The following is a 27,498-nucleotide window of genomic DNA, read 5'->3' as shown; positions in this document are numbered from 1 at the left end:
GCATCACCTAACCTTCAGAGCAATCCAGTTCCCAACAGTGTTTCAGCCAGTGAGCACTCATAATGAATTGTTTGCAAGAACAGTTAACTTTATAGTGCCGTGGGCTGGATTTCCAGGTTTGGCATTGTCCTGTAGGCAAATACTGACAACAACAAACCTGAAAGTAAAAAATATATCAGTTAATCTTGCAAATAGCTTATCACAGGGACCAGGGAGGAGACAGCAGAGCAGCAAGAGGAGGCACACGGAACTTTTATGAGCTGGAACATGGGGCCACTGAAGGCCTGGGGAAAGGCTCTCACAGGCTGTAGTTAGCCCACTCTTGGACTGCAGCCCAAGATAAAGGGTAAAAAAGGGTATTGCCTCTATAATGGTATTGGCCTTGGATACAACTTTGTAGAAAAAAAATTTAATCAAGAAGAAAACAGTTTAAAAAAACATTTTATTGATTGTAATAACTTCATATAATATGCAAATATACCTTAAACTCAAGGTATTAACATAAATCCATGCATTGGAAGATTCTTTTATAACCATGAACAGCAGAGTACACAGCTAACTACAGCCTGTGAGAGCCTTTCCCCAGGCTTTCAGTGCCCTCATGTTCCAGCTCATGGAAGTTCTGTGTGCCTCCTCTTGCTGCTCTGCTGTCTCCTCCCTGGTCCCTGTGATAAGCTATTTGCGTTACAAGACGTATGAGGAGAGACTTGATGACCTAAACATGTATACCCTGGAGGAAAGGAGAAACAGGTGATATGATACAGATGTTCAAATATTTGAAAGGTATTAATCTGCAAATGAACCTTTTCCGGAGATGGGAAGGCGGTAGAACTAGAGGACATGAAATGAGGTTGAAGGGGGGCATACTCAAGAAAAATGTCAGGAAGTATTTTTTCATGGAGAGAGTGGTGGATACTTGGAATGCCCTCCCGTGGGGGGTGGTGCAGATGAAAATGGTAACGGAATTAAAAAATGCATGGGATAAACATAAAGGAATTCTGTTCAGAAGGAATGGATCCTCAGAAGCTTAGCGGAGATTGGGTGGCAGCACCGGTGGTGGGAGGCGGGACTAGTGCTGGGCAGACTTCTATGCTCTGTGCCCTGAAAATGGCAGATACAAATCAAGGTCAGGTATACACATAAAGTAGCACATATGAGTTTATCTTGTTGGGCAGACTGGATGGACCGTAGAGGTCTTTCTCTGCAGTCATCTACTATGTTACTATTAGGCATATTTTCAAAGCACTTAGTGCTTTGAAAATGAGCCCCTATGAGTACAATGGCATGGGTAAACATTTGAAACTAGCATAGTTTTCACTTTTTAACCCTATGTATAGTACTTTTTCAGTACTATACATAGGGCGCTGAGTTCACTCATGATAACAGTAGCTGCAGTTTATTAGCTTGGTGAGGTATGTCATCCCTTGCTTTGTTTAAAACTTTTCAATTGACTTCTAATAGAATGTCAGCTGCCTGGTAAGGTGGTCTGGGTGACAGGAGCCTCGAGTGGAATTGGAGAGGAGTTAGCTTATCAGCTTGCAAGCCTAGGAGCCCTACTCGTTCTGTCAGCAAGAAGAGAGAATGAACTTCAAAGAGTGAAAAAGAAATGTCTTGGTATGTAAAATTTGACCACAGTCAGTTCAATGTATTGTTCAGTTTTAATATCCAGCCTTCATTACAGGAACCATTGTATTTGCCAGATAAATGGTGGTGTGCTAAAGACATAATGAGCACAGCAAAAGCTTTAGTACAAAAGTTCAAGGAGCTGCAGAAGCTTATAACTGAAAAAACAGTGCATGTTGTTTAGCTTTAAATGTTACAATATTTATTTTTTTCCACTTTAAATTTTTATTGTAATAATTCTGTAACAGTCATTTTCGCAAAGAGTGCAAAGTGATGCATGTGGGTAAAAGGAACCCAAATTACAGCTATGTCATGCAAGGTTCCGCGTTAGGAGTCACAGACCTAGAAAGGGATCTGGGAGTCATCGTTGATAAGACGTTAAAATCTTCTGCTCAGTGTGCTACGGCGGCTAAAAAAAGCGCACAGAATGTTGAGTATTATTAGGAAAAGGATGGAAAACAAACACGAGGACGTTATAATGCCGTTGTATTGCTCCATGGTGCGACTGCACCTAGAATATTGTGTCCAATTCTGGTTGCCGCATCTCAAAAAAGATATAAAGGAATTAGAGAAGGTGCAGAGAAGGGCGACAAAAATGATAAAGGGAATGGAACGACTTCCCTATGAGGAAAGGCTGAGAAGGTTAGGGCTCTTCAGCTTGGAGAAAAGGCGGCTGAGGGGTGATATGATAGAAGTCTACAAGATAATGAGCGGAATAGAGATGTGAAGCGTTTGTTTACACTTTCAAACAAAAACAAAACCAGGGGACACAAGATGAAGCTAGAATATGGTAGATTTAAAACAAATAGAAAGTTTTTTTCTTTACTCAGCATGTAGTCAGACTCTAGAACTCGTTGCCGGAAAATGTAGTGACAGCAGCTGGCCTTACGGAATTTAAAGGGGGTTTGGACAGATTCCTGAGAGAAAAGTCCATTGAACATTATTAAGAATTAAGTTTTTGTTTCTTTTTGGGTTTTGCCGGGTTCTTGAAGCCTGCATTGTCCACTGTCGGAGACAGGATGCTGGGCTTGATGGACCCTTGGTCTTTTCCCGGTATGGCGGTGCTTATGTACTTATGTACACTTCTCCACAACACATGTTATCAAAATAGTCCCATAAACAGTATCCGCTCCCCAAACAGACCGTGCGCCCATAATATACACCATCACCTCTCCCGCCCACCAACCATATCCAACCCCTGCTCAACTTGAGAATGCCCCTTGATTCTTTGGGACACGCTCTCTCTCCCCCTCCCCTCCCCCCCCCAAACCCACCCACCTCCTATAATACTCCATCATCCTAAATGCATGTCAATCGCTGTTGTAATTGAGCCCATCCGCCTTTGTCTCAGTACCCCCTCCCTGCAGTATGCCGGTAGGTGCTCCATTTCTATTAACTGACCCAATTTGCACTTCCAATCACCCAATGTCGGGGAGTCTGCCCTCTTCCAGTGCTGTGCTATGAGGCACTTAGCTGCTGCCAACCCCAGCACAGCCATTTACGCTCCTCCCATGAGTCCCTCTCATTATGTAAGCCCAAGAGGCACACCAAAGGACTGCACACTAAAGATGATCCAATCAACTTTACCAACGCCTTCATAACAGCCTGCCAAAAGGGCACCACCCTGGGGCATGTCCAACATATATGTAAAAATGATCCCAATTGTGAATTACACCTCCAGCATAGACCCGAAGTACCCGGGTACATCCGCTGCAACCTCTCCGTTGTGTAATACCATCTAGTGAGAACTTTATATGCATTTTCCTGCACCAAAACACACACTGAAGCTTTCTGAACCTCCCCACAAATAGCTTCCCACTCCTGATCGGAAAAACTGCAATTTAAATCTGCTTCCCAAGCCCCCTGAAAGCTAAATGGTCTGGGATCCCATCCCTGAAAAAATGTATATATATATAGGTCTGGGCACCCTCCTCAATAAAAGCCACAGGTTTTCCAGACTTTCCATCTCTTAAGGGTTCTCCCCCCTCCAACCTAATGTCCCCATAAAATGTTGTATCTGCAAATAAGAAAACATATGCCCCACCAGGCAGGCAGACTGGATGGACCATGCAGGTCTTTTTCTGCCGTCATCTACTATGTTACTATGTTACAGACACAGTACAGAGAGCTCCAGGGAGCCGAGGGAGTTGGCACCCGAGAAGCGTCGGCGCCAAGAGGACCGCTCATCCTCCATTCAGGAGGTGCCGATGCGTCGGTCGTCCGGCAGCCTGGTACTGGCTCTCGAGCCCCCTCAGATTCTGGCTCCGACTCTTGCACCGGCCCCACAGCCTTTTTCAATGGCAGCTCTCGATGAGGGTCTCCGGGCCATTCTTCCAGAGCTTCTGGAAGGACTGCTCCGTCAATCTGCTTCGGTACCGGAGGTGCTTTCATCTCCCGTTCCTACTGCTGAGACGGCGTCTGGCCCATCCCCTGCGAGGAGGTCCCTGCCCTCGGTACCGGAGCTGGTTGCCACCCGGGTCGACCTCGTCGTCGGTGGAGGAAGCTTCGCTGGAGTCCAGGCAGGGGTCGACTTCTCGACATCCCCCACGAGGACGTCGATCCTCCAGGACGAGACAGGCTCGGGTTCGGGCTGCTCTTTGAGAGCTTCTGTCCGATACCGAAGAGGAGCGTTCATGGGGAGAAGAGGAAGACCCCAGGTATTTTTCGGAGGAAGACTCCTGTGGGCTTCCTTCTGATCCTACTCCACCTATTGAAGTCAGACAGTCTCCACCTGAGAGTCTTACTTTTTCATCTTTTGTGCGGGAAATGTCTAAGGACATTCCATTTCCCATGGAGGCTGTGGATGAGCCCAGGGCTGAGATGCTTGAGGTCCTGGATTATCCTTCTCTACCTGCAGAGGTTGCAACAGCCCCACCTGCACAATACGCTTAGGGAAGCGATGTTGCGGAATTGGTCTTGCCCTCTCTCTAATTCAGTTGTCAACAAGAAGTCCTAGTCCCAGTAAAGAGTCCATGGTGAAGGCCCAACTGCCTCACGATTCTATGGTGGTGGACTCTGCTCTCAGAAGAGCCAAGAGTGTTAGAGACTATGCCTCGGCGCTCCCAGGCAGAGAGTCTGACCTTGGATCCTTTTGGGAGGCATACGTATCAGTCTGGAATGCTCGCCGCCAAGATCCAAACAGACCAGTTGTACACGAGCATTCACTTACGGAACTCTGTGAGGCAACTGTCTAGTTTAGTTGAAGCTCTCCCTCCGGAGCTTGCTGAACCTTTTCACCAGGTGGTCAGGCAGCAGAAGGCGTGTTGCAAATTCCTGGCCAGAGGAGCTTACAGCACTTTTGATGCCGCATCCCGAGTAGCTGCTCAGGGTATTGTGATGCGCATACTCTCATGGCTGCTTGTCTCGGACTTGGATCAGAAGACCCAGCAGCGGATGTTCCTTGCCGGGGGGATAACCTTTTTGGAGAGAAGGTTGAGGATATGGTCGATACCCTCAAGAAGCATCATGATGCAATGGATTCTGTCTCCCGCCGGATGCCTTCTGCTACTACCTCCTCCATTAGGAGGTTTTTTTGGAGGGAGGAGGAGTGCTCCCTATTCCTATAATAGGCGTAGGTACACTCCTACCTCTCGACAGCCTATTCAAGCTTGCTCCCAGCAGGCTCACTCTCGTCAGCGGCGTGCACCTAAGGCCCCTCCGGCACCCCAGCAAAAGCAAGGGACGGGCTTTTGACTGGCTCCAGAGCAGCATAGCCGCGGTGAAAGTATCCGTGCCGGACGATCTACCTATTGGGGGGAGGTTGATATTTTTTCACCAAAGGTGGCCTCTTATAACTCCGGCAGGTGGGTTCTTCAAATAGTCTGGTTAGGATACGCTCTCAATCTGGTATCCAAACCTCCAAATTGCCCACCAGGAGCTCAATCCTGCAGGTACTTGCAGAGGAACTCTCTGCCCTTCTCAGCGCCAATGCGGTCAAGCCCGTTCCACCAGGGCAAAAAGGGCTGGGATTCTATTCCAGGTACTTCCTTGTGCAAAAGAAAACAGGGGGGATGCGTCCCATCCTAGACCTAAGGAGCCTGAACAAATTCCTAGTCCAAGAAAAGTTCAGGATGCTTTCCCTGGGCTCCCTTCTTCCCATGATTCAGGAAAATGATTGGCTATGCTCTCTGGACTTGAAGGACGCCTATACTCACATCTTGGTGCTTCCAAGTCACAGGAAGTACCTCCGATTTCGACTGGGAACTCAGCACTTTCAGTACTGTGTACTACCCTTTGGTCTAGCATCTGCACCCAGGGTCTTTACAAAGTGCTTGGCAGTTGTCGCAGCATCGCTACGCAGACTGGGAGTGCATATGTTCCCTTATCTGGACGATTGGCTGGTGAAGAACACCTTGGAGGCAGGAGTTCTACGATCCATGCAGATTACTATTCAACTGCTCGAGCTGCTGGGGTTTGTCATAATTTATCCCAAGTCCCACCTGATTCCAGTACAGAAGTTGGAATTCATAGGAGCTCTGTTGAACACACGGACGTCTCGAGCTTATCTCCCCCAGGCAAGGGCAGACAATCTTCTGGCCTTAGTATCCTCAGCTCAAACATCTCAACAGATCACAGCTCGGCAGATGTTGAGGCTTCTGGGCCACATGGCCTCCACAGTTCATGTGACTCCCATGGCACATCTACATATGAGATCAGCTCAATGGACCCTAGCCTCCCAGTGGTGTCAGGCTACAGGGGATCTAGAGGATGTCATCCATCTTTCCACCGATTTTTGCAATTCCCTACAGTGGTGGACCATTCGCTCCAATCTGACCTTGGGACGTCCATTCCAAATTCCTCAGCCACACAAAGTGCTGACGACGGATGCATCCCTCCTGGGGTGGGGAGCTCATGTAGATGGACTTCGCACTCAAGGAGTTTGGTCTTTTCAGGAAACAGGTCTTCAGATCAACCTCCTGGAATTACGAGCGATCTAGAATTCTCTAAAGGCTTTCAGAGACCGGCTGCCCAGTCATATTATCCTAATTCAGACAGACAGATTGCGATGTATTACACCAACAAGCAGGGGGGCACCGGATCTCGCCCTCTTTGTCAGGAAGCCGTCGGGATGTGGCTTTGGGCACATCAGCATGGGATGTTTCTCCAAGCCACGTATCTGGCAGGCGTAAACAACAGCCTGGCCGACAGGTTGAGCAGGATAATGCAACCTCACGAGTGGTCACCGAACATGGACGTTGGCCGCAAGATCTTCCGAGCGTGGGGCACCCCCTCGGTGGATCTTTTTGCCACTCAGACCAATCACAGGGTCCCTCAATTCTGTTCCAGGCTTCAGGCCCACAACAGACTAGCATCAGATGCTTTTCTCCTACATTGGGGGACAGGCCTTCTGTATGCGTATCCTCCCATACCTTTAGTAGGGAAGACTTTGCTGAAACTCAGGCAAGACCGCAGAACCATGATTCTGATAGCGCCTTTCTGGCCCCGTCAGATCTGGTTTTCTCTTCTTCTGGACTTGTCCTCCGAAGAACTGTGGAGATTGGACTGTTTTCCGACCCTCATCACTCAGAACGAAGGGTCGCTTCTACACCCCAACCTCCAGTCTCTGGCTCTAATGGCCTGGATGTTGAGGACTTAGAAGTTGCCTCTTTCTGGCTTTTCAGAGGGTGTCTCACGAGTCTTGCTTGCTTCCAGGAAAGATTCCACGAAAAAGAGTTATTCTTTAAATGGAGGAGGTTCGCCGTCTGGTGTGACAGCAAGGCCCTAGATCCCATTTCTTGTCCTACACGGACCCTGCTTGAATACCTTCTACACTTATCAGAGTCTGGTCTTGACTAACTCAATAAGGGTTCATCTTAGTGCAATCAGTGCTTATCATCAATATGTAGAGGGTAAACCTATCTCTGGACAGCCTTTAGTTTGCTTCATGCGAGGTTTGCTTTTGTCAAAGCCCCCTGTCAAACCTCCACCAGTGTCATAGGATCTCAACGTAGTTCTCACCCAGCTGATGAAAGCTCCTTTTGAGCCATTGAATTCCTGCCATCTGAAGTACTTGACCTGGAAGGTCATTTTCTTGGTGGCTGTTACTTCAGCTCGTACAGTCAGTGAGCTCCAAGCCCTGGTAGTCCATGCTTCTTATATCAAATTTCATCATAACAGAGTAGTCCTCCGCACTCACCCTAAGTTCTTGCCAAAGGTGGTGTCAGAGTTCCATCTGAACCAGTCAATTGTCTTGCCAACATTCTTTCCCCGTCCACATACCCGCCCTGGTGAGGACAAGTTGCACACCTTGGACTGTAAGAGAGCATTGGCCTTTTACGTGGAGTGGACGAAGCCCTATTGACAGTCCGCCTAGCTGTTTGTTTCTTTTAATCCCAATTGGATGGGAGTTACCATCGGAAAACGCAGCATCTCCAATTGGCTAGCGGATTGCATTTCCTTCACTTATGCCCAAGCTGGGTTGACTTTAGTGGGCCATGTCACGGCTCACAATGTTAGAGCTATGGCTGCGTCAGTGGCTCACTTAAAGTCAGCCTCTATTGAAGAGATTTGCAAGGCTGTAACATGGTCATCTGTCCACACATTCACATCTCACTACTGCCTTCAGCAGGATACCCGATGCGACAGTCGGTTTGGGCAGTCGGTGCTGCAGAATCTTTTTGGGGTTTAGAATCCAACTTCACCCCCCTAGGCCCATTTCTGTTCTGTTCCAGGCTGCACTCTCACTTAGTTGTGTTTGCTTTTCAGGTCAATCCTTGTTATGTTCTTGCCGTTGCGAGGCCCAATTGACCAGTGTTCATTGTTTTGAGTGAGCCTGGGTGCTAGGGATACCCCATCAGTGATGATATCCAGCCTGCTTGTCCTTGGAGAAAATGAAAATACATACCTGTAGCAGGTATTCTCCGAGGACAGCAGGCTGGATATCATTTACAACCCACCCTCTTCCCCTTTGGAGTTGTTCTTCATCTTTTTGCTTTTTGTATAACTGAGGGAAGCGCGCAGGTGTCGCCGGCAGGAAGTCACTTGCGCATGTGCAGTGCGTTTGTCGCCGTGCGCGCTGCGTCGCTCCCGAACTTTCTAAACTTTGTTGTTAGACTTCCGGTCTCCTGGGCCGTCGTGGACGATGACCCATCAGTGATGATATCCAGCCTGCTGCCCTCGAAGAATACCTGCTACAGGTATGTATCTTCATTTTCTCCCCCCCCCCCCCTCCCAATTTTCTCAACACTGTATCCACAACCACATATTCAGGCCTGATCCTATCCTTTTTCTCCCCAAATTCCCTAAGGCCGTATCCCCTCCTCATTTTCTTTACTCTCCCCTGTGGACTGATAGCTTATTAGGACCATCTGCCTCTCAGCTGGCTAGCTTTACTGATATGACCGGCCTGCTGCTGCCTCTCTTCCTGTATCACTGTTGGATGCACCTAGCCCCAGTGCTCAGTGGAGGGTACCCCCCTCCTTTGCTCACAGTAAACTCTACATGCAGAATTTTCATAGTTTTTAGTGGGTGGGTGGGATTTTGCACTGCACAGTTGCACAGAATTCCCTCAGGAAGAAATATGAAGTAAGTTGTATAGTTACAAGATACTTTCTCCAAGGGTATATAGCTGGAGTGTTGCTGAAATACTGTGAATACATACTGTAGGGTTTGTAAAGGAATTCTCTTGCTGTATTAATATTTTTTCAGTTGTAATTGACATGTTACTTTAATATTCTTCACAAATCAGTAGTAGTATGAAGCAGTAGCTGGAGCACTGTGCCACAAATCTGGAGACTGCTTGGGCTCCTTGTTCATCATTTACTGTGGGCCTCTGAGCACAACCCTTAGCTTCATATCCTCAAACTCTGTCTGCCTGGGGCTGAGACATTGCAGCTGTGTGATTATTTTTTGTTGTTGTTGTTTGTTTTTTCTTTTTGTAGTGCTTTCTGCATTGGTAGTATACTGGTATGCTACCTTTTAAAATGTGTGTTCTTTTAAAATTTACAGAGAACAGTAATTTGCAAGAAAACGATATCCTTATTCTGCCACTTGACGTGTGTGATTTGGAGTCCCATGAAGGTGCAACCAAAAGGGTTCTTCAGCATTTTGGCAGAGTAAGTGGTATTGGAGGGTCTACAATCTCTAAGATTTTCTCCATGCATCAGACAAGGATCATTAGTTGAGCTTCCTCTTTTTCCAGAATTTGTCATGCTTGTTTAGAAGAGTGCACAATTTACCTTTCAAAGAATTTGTGTAGTGCATAAAATATTATCACTTGTATAATTATATCAGATGTATGCAACACTTTACAGACAAGCAGATAGTCCTTGGCTCTTGAAGCTTAGAGTCTAGTAAAGGCGGACAAATGAAAAAAAAAAAAAACGGCGGGGAAAGTAGTGCTTTGAACTAAAATAGTGAATCAGCTGTAGCATGTGAGGCTGCTTCAAACCATCAGAGCTAGGATAATTGAACATACGTTCAACATATGTGACACTATTTTTTTTCAGTTGCTATCCCGTCCTTATAGAATAATCTTCCACTGGGACTCCGTAAATAATTGTCCCTTTTTTTTTTCATTTAAAACTGATTTAAAAATTCATTTCTCTTTGAAATGTTACTCTGAATGATCCTGCTTTTCTCGCCCGATAATGGCTGGTGGAAGGTGAACCCTTCAGACACACAGAAACTGTAACTTTCTTTCTTGACTTCAGAGTTGCTGAAGGCACACAAAGAAATAGATATTGTCTGGAGCTGTGTGAGAGAGTAAAATTGTGTGATAAATTGGAGTTTGGAAGGCTAAAGAGAACCAAAATATAGTGCTTTACTGCATTGAGTACTGGTGAGAGAGTGAGCCAAATAAAGGTTTTCTTCATGAAGACCAAAATTACCATTCAAGCAAGGTCTACAGTTCAGCTAAGTGTCCACACCATCACATTGCACAGTTAAAAGGGACTCTATTTATAGCTTGGGGTACTTACCTTGAATCCATATCTCTGGGTTCATTCTTTCGTGGAAAAAAACTTGGTTCGATAAGTTAGTCAGAAAGCACAAAGGATCAATTCTTTTGGCAAAGCCTTTACTGCTAGAAACAGAACTTTTGCAAACAAAGGTAGGAAATTGAGACACTTATCTGATAATCTCTATATCCTGAAGTTTCCTGGAAAGCAAAACTTGTTTGAAGTTGAATGTGTAATCCCTGATTAATTTAAGAGAACAAAGTTGTTGTTCATTCCTGAATAGTACTTTACACATTCATAGTGCAATATAAACATTTTTTGCTCTTTATTAAATTTTAATACAGCTGTGTTTTAATAAGGTATTATGTATTTATTGCTTTAATTGTATTAACATTTTAAAACTTCTTGTGCAATAAACATCTTAATTTAGAGTTTGAGTCTGAAATAGATTCATTATTCTTAAACTTAACATCTTTTACTGTTATATTTGGCTCCCATTTTCTAACAATTCACAAATTTTCCGTAGAAATAGCATGCAAGTCAATGGTACTATATGTGCAGCAAGGCTTGACCTTCCCTAGCTGTAATTGTTTTGGCAGATGTATATGTGTGTGTGTATTATTTATTGCATTTGTACCCCACATTTTCCCACCTTTTATATATATATATATTACTACTACTATTTATCATTTCTATAGTGCTACAAGGCATATGCAGCGCTGTACACCATACACAAAAAGACAGTCCCTGCTCAAAGAGCTATATATATATATATAAATTTTTTAGTGTTCAGTGTGTTTGTCCAAGATGGCGGATTGAGAGGTCGCAACTTATGACCCTCCAGGATGCTGAGTCTGAATTTGACCCTATTTGAACATCCCGAGCTGGAATCCCCCAGTGATTGCGGGTCAGAACACACACCGACCATAAGGTACTTCCCAACCCAGTGAAGATCATAGATCAGCGGGACCGAAGCGTAGGCCTCCTCACCGCCACGAGACTGGCGAGTGGCGTCCACCACTAAACCAGCGACCGACAAACAGCGATCTGTTGGAGTACCCCAGGGATCTGTCCTTGGACCCCTTCTCTTCTCAATCTACACCTCTTCCCTGGGCTCGCTGATCTCGTCTCATGGTTTTCAGTATCATCTTTATGCTGATGACACCCAGCTATACCTCTCCACACCTGACATCACCGCGGAGACTCAGGCCAAGGTATCGGCCTGTTTATCCGACATTGCGGCATGGATGTCCAACCACCTGAAGCTGAACATGTCCAAGACCAAGCTCCTTGTCTTTCCTCCTAAACCCACATCTCCTCTTCCTCCACTCTCTATCTCTGTTGATAACACCCTCATCCTCCCCGTCCCATCTGCCCGCAACCTCGGAGTCATCTTCGACTCCTCCCTCTCCTTCTCTGCGCATATCCAACAGACTGCCAAGACCTGTCGCTTCTTCCTCTTCAACATCAGCAAAATTCGCCCTTTCCTCTCTGAGCACACCACCAGAACTCTCGTCCACGCTCTCATTACCTCTCGCCTTGATTACTGCAACTTACTCCTCACCGGCCTCCCACTTAGCCATCTATCCCCCCTTCAATCCGTTCAGAACGCTGCTGCACGTCTTATATTCCGCCAAAACCGATATACTCATATCACCCCTCTCCTCAAATCACTTCATTGGCTTCCGATCAGATATTGCATACAATTCAAGCTCCTCCTCCTTACCTACAAATGCACCCAGTCTGCAGCTCCTCACTACCTCTCCACCCTCATCTCCCCCTATGTTCCCGCCCGCAACCTCCGCTCACAGGACAAAGCCCTTTTCTCAGTACCCTTCTCCACCACTGCCAACTCCAGGCTCCGCTCATTCTGCCTTGCCTCACCCTATGCCTGGAACAATCTTCCTTTACCCATACGCCATGCCCCCTCCCTACCCATCTTCAAATCTCTGCTCAAAACTCACCTCTTCAATGCTGCCTTCGGCGCCTAACCGCTCGAGAAATATAAAATGCCCCAATCTATCCACCCTATCAGATTAACTGTTTACTCGTCCTCTAGATTGTTCACTTGTCTTTAGTTTGTTCTGTTGTCTTTTAGATTGTAAGCTCTTTGAGCAGGGACTGTCTTTCTATGTTTAAATTGTACAGCGCTGCGTAACCCTAGTAGCGCTTTAGAAATGTTAGTTAGTAGTAGTAGTAGATCGGGCTTAGAGAGCCTGGCAGACTGACCGCTGTCATCAAACACTACCGACCATAATGCACTTCTTTTCCCAGTGAAGATCGTAGATCGGCGAGACCGAAGCGTAGGCCTCCTCACCGCCACGAGACCACCACGTGAACGGTGAACGGGCTTAGAGAACCTGGCGGACTGGCTGCTGTCATCAAACACTACCGACGCACCCCATCATCTTATTCTGGTACTAATTAGAGAAGACCTGGACACAACTCAGGAAGGTCAGATTGTACCACGTTGCTATTGTCTGAGGGCGAAATCGACCAGATCGACCAAACGATTGGGCCTGTACCTATCCAACTGGAGTATAGGCCTTGAAAGTCAGATCGGCGTGCCACTGGAAATACAGGCACTGGTCGCTGCATCTTGATCGAGGTACGAGCGATCCTGAGGCGGCTCTCAACGGCTGACCGGCCGAGTTGATCGGATTCCTGCACAGTGCCCGTGGCTAGGGGCTACAGTCTTTGGCGGCCCTTGTGCCAGTCGCACACATCGTTATCTGCGCCTGACACCGTTGGCCCCAGCTGACACTTCAGAGAACTTGGAGGGTTCTGTGACAGCTGCTGAATGATGAATAAGGAGATCTACTGACTGAGGTGCTCATCTCACTGCTCAGAGTCCCGTCACCAGTCCAACAACTGAACTCCATTGGAATCTGCCTTTGTGTAGACCTCGTTGAATCCTCAACCTGTGGGCCTAACCCAGCCAAATAGCTAATTAATCAATCCCCTGCCTACTGGAACCTGAATCCTCATTCTCGATGGCCAGAGTCTCGTCTCTAGTTCAACAACTGAACACCAGCTGAACCTGATTGTTGCGGAGACCTTGCTGAAACCTCAACTAACGAACACAACCCAGCTAAAGAACTAATTAATCAATCTCCTGCTGAATCCTCATCCTCGATGGTCAGAATCCCGTTTCCAGTCCAACATCAGATGAAGCTAACTGTGAGAAGATCTTGCTAAACCTCAGTCTGCGACCCCAACCAGCCAGCTAGCTATATGAACTAGCTCCAGCCTGCTAATCCTGAATCCTAAGTTAATGAGGGAACACTGACCTAAGTTAACTGTGAGAAGATCTTGCTAAACCTCAGTCTGCGACCCCAACCAGCCAGCTAGCTATATGAACTAGCTCCAGCCTGCTAATCCTGAATCCTAAGTTAATGAGGGAACACTGACCTAAGTTAATGAGGGAACACTGACCACCCTAGACTGATTTATATACTGATTTATATACATAGCTTTATGTTTTGATTACTGATATTGACCACTCTGACTTATAATCACTGTGTGTATAAGTTTATATATGCTTTATATATAAATCAAATTGATTTGTATATTTAGTATATATTTATATACTGACATTGTCTGTACTGATTTATATATACAGTATATACTTTTATACTGACTTTCTCTATTCGCTATTCCATTCACCCTACCTACCCTTCCACCTTACTCATAACTAATCTTCCGCACTTGCCCCTTATCCAATCCAGAAACATCTACCAACATGATCCTCATAAAAATACTTATCATACACTCACTCGCTATCTTCATCCATGCAACACTCATCTCCCCTCCCCCCAACGGAAATCAATTTTATACCAGTTCTTCAACATCACATCATAATACCCAAATCAATCACATCTCTGCGGACCATCAACAACCACAAAAACCCACCAACTCCAAGACAATCATCCTCAAAATCAGGAACAAATTCATCTAAAGCTAAAACACCTAATACGAGACAACTTATCAAAATCTGCCCCTCATTTTCGACTGCTGAACCACTTTTGCCCATCCGAGTAGGATACATCAACGCTAGATCAGCAGTTAATAAAACTGAAACCATCACAGATTGGATTACATCAGACAATCTTGACCTACTCTTCATCACAGAAACCTGGGTCCATGATTCTAAAGATCCTGTCATACTTGACTTATGCCCCCCTGGTTATAAAATTTCACACTGGCCTAGAAAAGACAAAAGAGGTGGAAGCATAGCACTTATCCACAGCTCTAACTTCTTAGCAGAACCCATCTCAGAATCCATCTCACCACAAATTGAAATTGCCTCAAGTAAACTTCGTAACTCCATACTACATGACCACCTAACCTGAATACTGTTTTACAGGCCTCCCAACAACTGGAACATTAGCCAAACTATATTCATGGACTTTATATCAAATGCATGCGTTAACAGTCCCAATATATTATTAATTGGAGACTTGAACCTTCATCTAGAAGACTCCAACTCTGTCCATACTCAAGAGTGTATTGACTTCCTTCAATTATGTGAATTTAACCTACCCCCAATGCAACCTACTCACATAAAAGGTCACTCACTGGACATTATCTCCTACAAAAACTCTTCAGACCAAAACTTCCTCATATCAGACATCCACTGGTCTGCTTCACCTTGGTCTGACCATCACAAAGCAACCCTATCTTTATATTGGCGTAAAAAGGACCAGACTATAACACGTGAACCCTTAACAGTCAGCACCAGAGGACAGATCGACAAAGAAACCTTCTTGCACCAAATCTATAACAACGACTGGTTAACACATCCCAATTCAAATCATTTCCTCACAGATTGGGATAATAGGTGCAAACTTATTCTGGATGAAATAGCCCCCTTTCACTCCAAAACCTTACGTAGAAGCAATCCTTCTCCATGGTTTAACGACATACTAAAAAACCTCAAGTCACAAACCAGGAAACTTGAAAAAATCTGGGATAAATCAAAAAACAACTTCACCTTCAATGCATGGAAACAGTCACAAAAAAAACTACAAGAAGGCCATCAAGCAAGCCAAAAGATCTTATTTCACAAGGAAGATTAAAGCCTTTGGAACAGACACAAGGAAACATCAACTTATAAAAAATCTTCTCAACACCGATCCTATCACAACATCTTCCTCAAACTATCCATCTGCCGACCAACTAGCTAAATACTTCAATGACAAAATCATCAACCTATGCAACGCAATCCCACAAGACAATGCCAGTATTGATAGCTTTCTTGATGCACTGGACCCAGACATGGATGAAATTCCGTCTGACCGCTCCTGGACAAACTTCACCCATCTTACCACTGAAGAAATTTCCACAACAATATCCAAACTCTCTAAGTCCCATTGCCACCTTGATCCATGCCCTAAGTACCTAATGGAAAACGCACCTACTTGCTTCATTACAGACCTCACCACTCAAACTTCCTCCTTCAACAAGGATCCTTCCCCACCGAACATGGTGACATACTACTTACACCAATACCAAAAAACATCAAGAAACCAGCAGATGACATCACCAGTTACCGCCCTGTGGCCTCCATCCCTCTACTGACCAAATTAATGGAAAACAGAGTTACCTCCCAACTAAACAAATTCATACAAAAATTCTCCATCCTACATGAGTCGCAATCGGGCTTTCGACCTGCCCACAGCACAGAAACGGTACTACTCACCTTTAATATCCAAATTCAAACATGAAATATCATTTGGAAACAACATCCTCCTCCTGCAGTTCGACTTGTCTAGCGCATTCGACATGGTAAATCATGATATTCTTACAAAATTACTGGATAAACTAGGAATTCGTGGAACCCATCATTAAATGGATAAAAGGTTTCATCACCACAAGATCCTATCTAGTCAAATCAACCTCATCTCCCTGGTCATCAGAATGCAGGGTAACCTGTATCCTCGGTCCTCTTCAACCTTATGATGATCCCTCTAGCCAAGTCCCTATCTAAATTTGGCCTCAATCCCTTCATTTATGCAGATGACGTCACTGTATTCATCCCCTTGAAATCCAACTTAGCAGAAATCTCCGATAAAATAATTAATCGAATGAACATCTTAACCTTATGGGCCAACGCTTTTAAGATGAAATTGAATAAGGAAAAAAACACAATGTCTAATCCTCTCATCCCAGTACTTTACACTCATTCCAACTACACTCAACACCCCTGACATCAATATTCCCATATCCGACAACCTAAAAATCTTAGGTGTAGTATTAGACAACCATCTAACTCTGAAAAATCACGCAAAAGCTACGACTAAGAAAATGTTCAACATGATGTGGAACTAAAACGCGTGAAATCATATCTTCCCCTAAATACCTTCCGCAACTTGGTTCAATCCACTGTGCTCACCCACGTCGACTACTGCAATAGTATTTTCATTGGATGCAAGGCCCAAATCCTGAAGAAACTTCAAACCGCCCAAAGCATGGCAGCCAGACTTATCTTTGGTAAGTCGCGATTTGAGAGTGCTACACCTCTCCGTGAAAAGCGCCATTGGCTCCCCATTTCTGAACGAATATACTTCAGAGTCCACACGCTGATTCACAAGATTATCTATGGAGAAACCCCAGGCTACATGGATAATCTGATTGATCTTCCAGATAGAAATGGCTCTAAATCCTCTCGAACGTATCTCAACTTACATCTTCCCAATTGCAAAGGACTTAAGTACAAAACATATTACGCATCCAACTTCTCCGTTATAGGCAGCCAACTCTGGAACGCCTTACGAAGATCCATTCAAATAGTCACTGACCATCTACCCTTCCGGAAGCTACTAAAAACTTACCTTTTCAAGCAAGCCTACTCATATGACCCGACTTAACAATGAGTCCATCTGCGCTACTGAGATCAGACTATGAAGACAGAACCTGGATTATGCTTCCCTATTTAATCCTAAGTACATCCCTATTCCTACCCCTCCCTATATACTTTCTCCCACACTAAACAACACGCTAATCCCAATACACACCCTCCTCCCACTCCCCTACCATCCTCCTCCCTTACCCACCTTACCTACCCTCATCTAAACGATCACCATATCCTTTCTATGTTACTTTGTAAACCTGATATTCAATGTAAGCTGCATTCAACCTGCTAATAAGTGGGAAAACAGGGGTATAAATGTTACAAATAAATAAAATATAGTATAATAAAAATGATTATGAAACATGTTTTCATACTTTTTTCTATTTTTTCCAAAGATCAATATTTTGGTGAACAACAGTGGCCGCTCTCAGCGCTCCCTATTTATGGACACAGATTTGGATGTCTATAAGGCTTTAATGGAACTCAATTTCTTTGGTACAATCTCTTTGACCAAATATGTCTTGCATCACATGATTGAAAAAAATCAAGGGAAAATTGTCACGGTAAACAGTATGGCGGGATTTATTGGTCCTTGTCTCGCTTCTGGATATTCTGCAAGCAAACATGCTCTTCAGGTAAGATTGTTCATACTCTTACTGGCTAAGCTTTTTAGTATGATTCTTCCCATAGTTGCCTTTATTCTATAAACAAGCATGAGTGTGAAGTGGATAAACTTGAAAACATGTATATTTCTTCATTGGTGCATCTAATTCTGCACAGTTGTGTTGTATGACACTCCTAAAATATTTCCATTTGTTAGAATGTCATTCCTACCGTAGGCGAAAGAATAAAGAGCTAAGTGCTTTAATATTCAGTCCTGTACATTAAAATAGAATACAATAAAGATATATTTCTAGAAGATTGTATAAAGATTGAGTGCACAATAGATAATAGAAAGTGGAAATAATCATTAAAAAATTGATAAGATATTTTGCAAGGAGGTTTTTTTTTTTAGACATATGATATGATTGGAGTCCAAAATATACTGGCATAAAGATTTTATAACTTGCTGCCATTCTGGGATTGTTCACACGTTTTTATTTCTTGCTGAAGTGTTTCTTCCCAGACATTTGTTTGATTCCTACAGTAGGAATGTGAAATTTAAAATTTTTTATAACTCTTATGAAAAGAGGTTCAAGATGCATATCACCTGATAGAACTTGTTGACTTTTAGGCATCACTAGGATAAATCAACACAGCAGTATATTAAGCCTAGTTGCTTGTGTTATAAATGAAGAATTTTCAATAAAGAGGCTTTGGTGCTGAGATATGCAGAATGTAAAAGCAACATGAGGCAGTAGTTTGGAAGGAGGCAGGGCAGTATAATGTGAGAAGCAGCACAGTGTGGAGGTAAAGGGATTAAACACTTGAGAGTGGGATGGAGAGGCGATAGTGGGCAAAAGATTGAAAGTGGGAGAAGGGATAGAGTCCAAGTAAGAAAAGGGGTGGATATGGTGGGATAACAGGATCTTGGTATGAGGAAAGAGTAGATGAAATCATGATGAGCATTAAGGAAAGTTGGAGGGGGAGGAGGGAATGATTTTACAGAAGGGATGAAGCAAGAACAGAATTTGGAAAAAAAAAAACAACCTACCATATTCTCTCTAAGAATCATCCAGGCCACTATTAGAAACACTGGGTTTTCTGAAGTCTAGGGTGAGCTATTATTGCAGTCACTTCAATTTTTTAGGAAGCCTGAAATTGGTGACACAAGAGAGAGACAGCCAACATACTACTGAAGTGTTCAACAATTTTTAGTTATTAAAATAAATGAGTGAAATAATATTTTACTCTATACCACGCTTTTTTATTATTTAAGCTAAATAACTGGAGAAAGGGGGATTTGAGGCTGAGACCAGACAGATTCATTTGTATTTGGGTTTGCTGTGTGAGAACAGACTGTTCTCCGAGGACAAGCAGGCTGCTTGTTCTTTAATGATGGATGACGTCCATGGCAGCCCCGATGATCGGAAATCTTCCTGGCAACAAAAGTTTGCTGGAGCCTTCGAGCGCGTGTGGCCATTCGCTTCCTGCCCGTCGCGCGAGAGTCCTGTCAGTTTTTTTTCTCTTTCTGCCTCTCTCTGTGCCCTGAGAAAGAGCCTTCGATTCGCTTTTTTTCGCAAGTTTTTTCGTTTATTCTCTTCATTTTCTGTTGAGTTTCCTTTAAAAAAAGAAAGAAAGAAGTTCCCTTAACTTTTTTAGTTGGGCCCTCTTTAAGTTTCCTTTCATTGCCGTCACGGCACCTTTTTTCTTGGCACCATCGAGAATTTTGACCTCGCCGCCGCTATTTTTCTGTCCATGACATCGAGGATTCCCAGTGGCTACAAGAAGTGCGGTCGGTGCAGCCGAGCAATCTCAGGTACCGATCCCCATTTGTGGTGTATCCAGTGCCTTGGGCCCGACCATCGCCCAGACACGTGTAAGTTGTGTCTTAGCCTTAAAAAGTGGACACAGGTGTTGAGGAAAGCTCAGTGGGAATGTCTGTTTGGAGCTTCACCCGGCACTTCGGCGTTGACGTCGACAGCGGTACCGAGGTCGGCGGCGTCCATATCGACACCGGAGATGGCATCGACATTGGGAGAGCAGATAATACCTGTCCGGAGACCACGACAAGCTGGGAGCAGTGAGCCATCGAGTGGGTCTCCACCTGTCTCGAGGGCTCCTGCTGTGCAGGCCTATCGGGACCGACCACTTTCGGACCCGACTGAGGAGGCGTGTGGATTCCACGTCCTCCTCGTCTGTACTGAGGAGTATCGATGTTGTGCGTCGAGCGAAGGCTAAGAAGCATCGACATCGGTCTCCTTCCACACACGGTACCCGGAGCTCCGGGGCGTCGAGGGAATCGGCCCCCGAGAAGCGTAGACGCTGGGAGGACCGCTCACCCTCCATCCAAGATGTGTCGGTGTGTCGGTCTTCGGACAGTCCGGTTCTGCCTCCGACTCCTGCACCGGCCCCACAGCCTTTCCTGGCAGAGACTTTAGACGAGCGCATCCGAGCCATCCTCCCAGGTCTCCTGGAGGGCATGCTGCGTCAGTCTGTTCCGGTACCGGGGGTGCTTGCACTCTCGGTACCGTTGATGGAAGCGGCAGCTGGCTCTTCCCCTGTGGTGAGGTCCCGGCGCCGGTGCCGCTTGCGGCATCAGCCTCAGCTGCCACCCAGGTCGACTCCCCGTCCCCCGGGACGAGAATCTAGAACTCTGGACTCTTTTGGGAGGAAGGCCTACCAGTCCTCTATGCTCGTGTCCAAAATTCAGTCGTACTAATGATGAGCTGAAAAATGCTTAACTATCTTAGTCTTCATTCAAATGCGATATCCAAATAATTGCACCTTCTATATTTGTTAAAAGTGAAAAATGTGCTGACATAAAGTACGTCTGACACTCTTGATTCCAGAATCAAGAGAGTGTCCGACGTACTTTATGTCAGCACATTTTTCTGGTTTATTCGGTTGCGCTGTTTTTTTTTTTCAATATATATACTAGAAGATCCACGATTGCGGTCTTCAGTACATTTGGTTTCATCAAATCTGGTATACTTTGACAGTAGAGGATCATTGTGTAGCCCCTGAAGCAGCCCTGTTGGGCGAAACACGGCCTGTGTCGGGCTGTTTTGTATATAATTTTTAATATTCATTAATAAATTATATTTTTCTCATTACAATCTGCTTTGTTGATTTTACATCTTGCAGTTTGCAGACCGTCTGCCCTTTTGCTTTCTTGGACCCCACCTTTTCAGGAGGTGGTCAGGCAGCTGAAGGCGTGTCATAAATTCCTGTCCAGGGGTGCTTACGACTCTTTTGATGCTGCGTCCAGATCCGCTGCTGAAGGTATAGTGATGCGCAGACTCTCATGGCTTCATGCCTCTGACCTGGAGAATCGTGTCCAGCAGCGGCTTGCGGACGTCCCTTGCCGGGGAGATAATATTTTTGGTGAGAAGGTCGAGCAGGTGGTAGAGCAGCTCCACCAGCGTGAGAACGCCCTCGACAAACTCTCCCACTGGGCGCCTTCAGCATCTACCTCGTCAGGTAGACGTTTTATCCGGGGAAGAAGGACTGCTCCCTATGCTTACAATAGGCATAGGTACAATCCACCTTCTCGACAGCCTTCTCCGGCTCAGCCCCAGCGCGCTCGTTCATGTCAACAGCGTGCGCCTAGGCAGGCCCCTGCAGCTCCCCAGCAAAAGCAAGGGACGGGCTTTTGACTGGCTCCAGTTGAGTATAGCCGCTATAAAAGTGTCTGTGCCAGACGATCTGCTGGTCGGAGGGAGGTTAAAATGTTTTCACTAAAGGTGGCCTCTCGTAACCTCCGACCGATGGGTTCTCCAAATAGTCCGGCTAGGATACTCCCTCAATTTGGTCTCCAAACCTCCAAATTGTCCACCGGGAGCTCAGTCCTTCAGCTTCCAGCACAGGCAGGTACTTGCAGAGGAACTCTCCGCCCTTCTATCAGCGCCATTGCAGTCGAGCCCATTCTACCAGGGCAAGAAGGGCTGGGATTCTATTCCAGGTACTTCCTTGTGCAAAAGAAAACAGGGGGGGGGGGGTGCGTCCCATCCTAGACCTAAGGGCCCTGAACAAATATCTGATTTGAGAAAAGTTCAGGATGCTTTCCCTGGGCACCCTTCTTCCCATGATTCAGGAAAACGATTGGCTATGCTCCCTGGACTTGAAGGATGCTTATACACACATCTCGATACTGCCAGGCAGTATCTTCGATTCCGTCTGGAACACAGCACTTTCAGTATTGTGTACTGCCTTTTGGTCTCGCGTCTGTGCCCAGGGTGTTTACAGAATGCCTGGCGGTAGTTGCAGGGTTGCTACGCAGACTGGGAGTGCATGTGTTCCCTTATCTCGACGATTGGCTTGTGAAGAACATTTCAGAGGCAGGAGCTCTTCAGTCCATGCAGATGACTATTCAACTCCCGGAGCTACTGGGGTTTGTCATAAATTACCCAAAGTCCCATCTTCTTCCAGTTCAGAAACTAGAATTAATAGGAGCTCTGCTGAATTCACAGATGGCTCATGTCTATCTTCCAGAGGCGAGGGCGGACAGCCTTCTGTCTCTTGTGTCCTTGGTCAGAGCGTCTCAGCAGATCACAGCCCGGCAGATGTTGAGACTACTGGGCCATATGGCCTCCACAGTTCATGTGACTCCCATGGCCCGTCTTCACATGAGATCTGCTCAATGGACCCTAGCTTCCCAGTGGTTTCAGGCTGCAGGGGATCTAGAGGATGCAGTCCAGCTATCCACCGATTTTAACAATTCCCTTCAGTAGTGGACAATTAGATCCAATTTGACCTTGGGACGTCCCTTCCAAATTCCTCAGCCACAAAAAGTGCTGACAACGGATGCATCTCTCCTGGGATGGGGAGCCCATGTAGATGGGCTTCACACTTGAGGAGCTTGGTCCCTCCAGGAATCAGGACTTCAGATCAATCTTCTGGAGTTACGAGCGATCTGGAGCGCTCTAAAGGCTTTCAGAGATCGGCTATCCAGTCAAATTATTCAAATTCAGACAGACAATCAGGTTGCTATGTACTGCGTCCACAAGCAGGGGGCACCGGGTCTCGCCCCCTGTGTCGGAAGGCCGTCCAGATGTGGCTATGGGCTCGCGCTCACGGCATGTTTCTTTAAGCCACGTATCTGGCAGGCGAAAACAACAGTCTGACCGACAGGTTGAGCAGGATCCTGCAACCTCACGAGTGGTCGCTCAACTCGAGCGTGGGGCACCCCCTCGGTGGATCTTTTTGCCATTCAGACCAACCACAAGGTCCCTCAGTTCTGTTCCAGACTTCAGGCCCACGACAGACTAGCATTGGATGCTTTTCTCCTTCATTGGGGGAAGGGTCTTCTGTATGCATATCCTCCCATACCCTCTGGTGGGGAAGACTTTGTTGAAACTCAAGCAATACTGCGGAACCATGATTCTGATAGTTCCTTTTTGGCCGCGTCAGATCTGGTTCCCTCTTCTTCTGGAATTGTCCTCCGAAGAACCGTGGAGATTGTAGTGTTTTCCAACCCTAATTACTCAGAACGAGGGGCTCTTCTGCATCCCAACCTCCGTCTCTGGCTCTCAAGGCCTGGATGTTGAGGGCGTTGAGTTCGCTTCCTTGGGTCTTTCTGAGGGTGTCTCCCGAGTCTTGCTTGCTTCCAGGAAAGATTCCACTAAAAAGAGTTACTCTTTCAAATGAAGGAGTTTTGCCGTCTGGTGTGACAGCAAGGCCCTAGATCCTCGCTCTTGTCCTACACAGACCCTGCTTGAATACCTTCTACATTTATCAGAGTCTGGTCCAAGACCAAGTCCGTAAGAGTTCACCTTAGTGCAATTAGTGCTTATCATCAATGTGTAGAGGGTAAGCCTATCTCTGGACAGCCTTTAGTTGTTCGCTTCATGAGAGGTTTGCTTTTGTCAAAGCCCCCTGTCAAACCTCCACCAGTGTCATGGGATCTCAATGTCGTTCTCACCCAGCTGATGAAGCCTCCTTTTGAGCCACTGAATTCCTGCCATCTGAAGTATTTGACCTGGAAGGTCATCTTCTTGGTGGCGGTTACTTCAGCTCATAGAGTCAGTGAGCTTCAAGCCTTGGTAGCCCATGCTCCCTAAATTTCATCATAACAGAGTAGTCCTCCGCACTCACCCTAAGTTCCTGCCGAAGGTGGTGTCGGAGTTCCATGTTAACCAGTCAATTGTCTTGCCAACATTTTTCCCCGTCCTCATACCTGCCCTGCTGAACATCAGTTACATACATTGGACTTCAAGAGAGCATTGGCCTTCTATGTGGAGCAGACAAGCCCCTTCAGACAGTCCGACCAAATGTTTGTGTCATTTGATCCCAACAGGAAGGGGGTTGCTGTCGGGAAACGCACCGTTTCCAATTGGCTAGCAGATTGCATTTCTTTCACTTATGTCCAAGCTGGGCTGACTCTTGAGGGTCATGTCAGGGCTCATAGTGTTTGAGCCATGGCAGCGTCAGTGGCCCACTTGAAGTCAGCCACTATAGAAGAGATTTGCAAGACTGCGACGTGGTCTTCAGTCCACACATTCACATCTCACTACTGCCTTCAGCAGGATACCCGACACAGCAGTCGGTTTGGGCAGTCAGTGCTGCAGAATCTGTTCGGGGTTTAGAATCCAACTCCACCCCCCAGGCCCTTTTTTGTTCTGTTCCAGGCTGCACTCTCAGTTAGATGTTTCTTTGTAGGTCAATCCTGGTTATGTCCTTGCCGTTGCGAGGCCCAATTGACCTTTCTTTGTTGTTTTGAGTGAGCCTGGGGGCTAGGGATACCCCATCAGTGAGAACAAGCAGCCTGCTTGTCCTCGGAGAAAATGAAGATATATACCTGTAGCAGGTATTCTCCGAGGACAGCAGGCTGATTGTTCTCACATACCCACCCACCTCCCCTTTGGAGTTGTCTTTTCCTTCTTTACTTTGTTATCAAACTGACGGGACTCTCGCGTGACGGGCGGGAAGCGGATGGCCGCGCGTGCTCGAAGGCTCTAGCAAACTTTTTTTGCTAGGAAGATTTCCGATCATCGGGGCTGCTGTGGACGTCACCCATCAGTGAGAACAAGCAGCCTGCTGTCCTCGGAGAATACCTGCTACAGGTATGTATCTTTATTTTACTGTGGAGATGAAGCAGTCTCTGAAGCTTGTAAAATTCCTGGGCTGTTGTGGACAAAGCACTTCAGGAGTTGTATTAATGTTGAATTTGCATCATTTTCTGCCATGTGGGAGGGGGATTCCCTTCTAAAAGAGGAAGAGGAGTTTTGTTTCAGGGAAGCTTTAGAGGCTGACTTCACAGTATCATTACTAACAGCAGGGTCACTTTGGGTTTGTTTACTTACAGCTGGCTGAGCACGCTATGAAGAACAGTGCTTCTTTTTTGCTTTCTGATTACCTGCACAGTGTTTTTGCTCATTGAATCACTGCTACTCTGTGGCTGTGCCGGGTGGAAGTCACGCAGGATCAGAGGAGGTAGTAGGGGTGAAGTAACAATCTCGATTCTGTGGGCCTTGCGCTCCAGAGCCCTCCCCATCCCCTGCTGCTAAGGGAAAGATTGTGGCTTGCTAAGTAGTTGTAATATTTGGGTTCAGGGGAGGAGTGAGAGTCTGAAGAGGAAGCAGTCAGCAGAGGGGGAAAAAAAAAAACAAACCTCAGGTGCTATGAGAAGAGTTATTTGAGACAGCCGTGGACAAAATGGACTGAAGGGGCACTGAGGCATTTCTCTCTTCTACCTTCCACCTGCCCACGATGACCGGACATTTCTTATCTCTTCTCAAGGTTATGGCTGGGGATGGGCAATTAACTGGGGGAATAAAAATGTGGATGTTTGACTCAAAGGGAATTCCGGCCCTGAAGTTGGTGGGGGGGTGGAGGTGATTTATCACAGGTGGGTGATATTAGAGAGAATATGGTATAAATGGTTTAGGACATTGCATGTTGGATAACAATTTATTGTACAGGAACATCTTCAGAATATTTTTTCATTGTAAATACAGTTCAGTGTGAATTTAATCAAATACACTACAGAATCCTAGAAATTGTGCTATAGATGTCTTTCACAGTTGTTGCAGAAGTTTCACGTTTCAGATTTATTTGGTGTACATCCTAGGCATTTTACATATTAAAATACAGTGAAATATCAAAAAAGGAAAGAAAATAGAAACAAATACAATCACTGTTGGACAGCTCTAAAGAGCAAAAACTCTGCCGTGGTTGTTCCCAGCACACAGCCATCCCCAAAGCCCACCAAACAGACCAGCCAACCAGAGGGGCTAATACTAAAGGGTTTTACCAAAGAGAAATGTCTTATTCCTGTCTTATATTTCTGATAAGTTTCCAGTCTCAAATATCCCAGTATACTATTCCATTGTGTAGGACCAGCGACTCTAAAAATTAGAGCGATGTGTCCAGTATAATGGTTCTAAAAGAAGGGGCTACTAATACGTTCTACTATGAGGATCACAGATGGAGAGATGGAGAGTAGGAAAACGATATCTAAATAGAAAATTTGTTATACCAGTGTGAAGAATTTTGTGTACCAAGGCAAGTATATGTAACTAGCAACCATGTTCCGATTTCAACAGTGGAGTGATATGAACGAACTTATGCACCCCAGTAAGACGTTTAATTGCTGCATTTTGTATTGTAAATGCCTAGTTGTTTGATGTGGATTCCTTGCAAGAAGACATTGCAGTAGACTAAATTACTTAGGAAAAATGCATGGATTAAAGTAGATCATACTTTTGGATCTAAGAGTTTCTGAATGGAGCAAATTAATCTTGGTTTTAAAAACACTTACCATGATGGAAATATGCAGATGGGGGTCACTTTGGATTCATATTTGGATTTCCAAAATTTTAAAGAACTGGGTGAGATTTTAGTATCTGCAGGTATAATGGACCCAGCTGGGGGCAGAATTATCTTTCTTAGAGAAAAAAGTAAAAAGTGCTTGTGTCTTATTAGGATCAATTTATATGAAGATAACCAAGAAGTAATATGATCAAGTTTCTTGTTCAGGTTAGAAAAATCCTGTGGATTTAAGGGATTAAAGACACAATATTTGAATATCATCCACTTAAATTATGTTAATTCCACAAACTGAATCAAGGTGGACAAAGGAGACAAAAACATATTGAAAAGAATAGGGGCCAATAGAGACTCTTGAGGGACCCCCACAGGTGAAAGAATAAGTGTCAGAGATTGTGTCTCACTAGTGTACCCTATAAAGTCCTGCTGGATAGATAGGCCAGTCCAGGGGCCAAATCTGATGCCCCCCCCCCCCCATCTCCTGAAGCCTTAAAAAAAAAAAAAAGTGAATGAGCAGTCAAGTCAAAAAACAGTGGAGAGATGTCCCACTGTGTCATAGTGATCCAGATTGCATGAATAAATGTAGTTAAAATATCGGTGTTGTCTCTGTGCTATAGAATTTACCACTGAGCAACCACAGAAAATTGTACATAGGGTTAAGGTGTTGCTAGAAGTCAGTATAACATGCCGCTGGCTGAAATCTAATACCGTGCTTTTGCCTCTTCATATAATCTGGTTATGCATCATGATAGGCCA

The 27,498-nt window shown here is 45.4% G+C and overlaps 1 protein-coding gene across 1 annotated transcript in view; it reads left to right on the top strand.

Annotated features, from left to right (window-relative positions):
- The window catches only part of DHRS7 (dehydrogenase/reductase 7), a 61,048-nt gene that overhangs the window by 9,024 nt on the left and 24,526 nt on the right, over nucleotides 1–27,498 (top strand). Inside the window, exons 2-4 of the mRNA XM_030215154.1 lie at nucleotides 1,462–1,614; nucleotides 9,571–9,677; nucleotides 17,769–18,008. Of these exons, the coding sequence (XP_030071014.1) occupies nucleotides 1,462–1,614; nucleotides 9,571–9,677; nucleotides 17,769–18,008 (500 nt within the window). The remainder of the gene's footprint in view (nucleotides 1–1,461; nucleotides 1,615–9,570; nucleotides 9,678–17,768; nucleotides 18,009–27,498) is intronic.

Source organism: Microcaecilia unicolor, chromosome 9 (genome assembly GCF_901765095.1).
Source record: "Microcaecilia unicolor chromosome 9, aMicUni1.1, whole genome shotgun sequence".
In the NCBI taxonomy this organism is placed as follows: Eukaryota; Metazoa; Chordata; class Amphibia; order Gymnophiona; family Siphonopidae; genus Microcaecilia; species Microcaecilia unicolor.
Note: the sequence above shows the minus strand (reverse complement) of the source record. Positions and strands in the feature narration are given on the sequence as shown.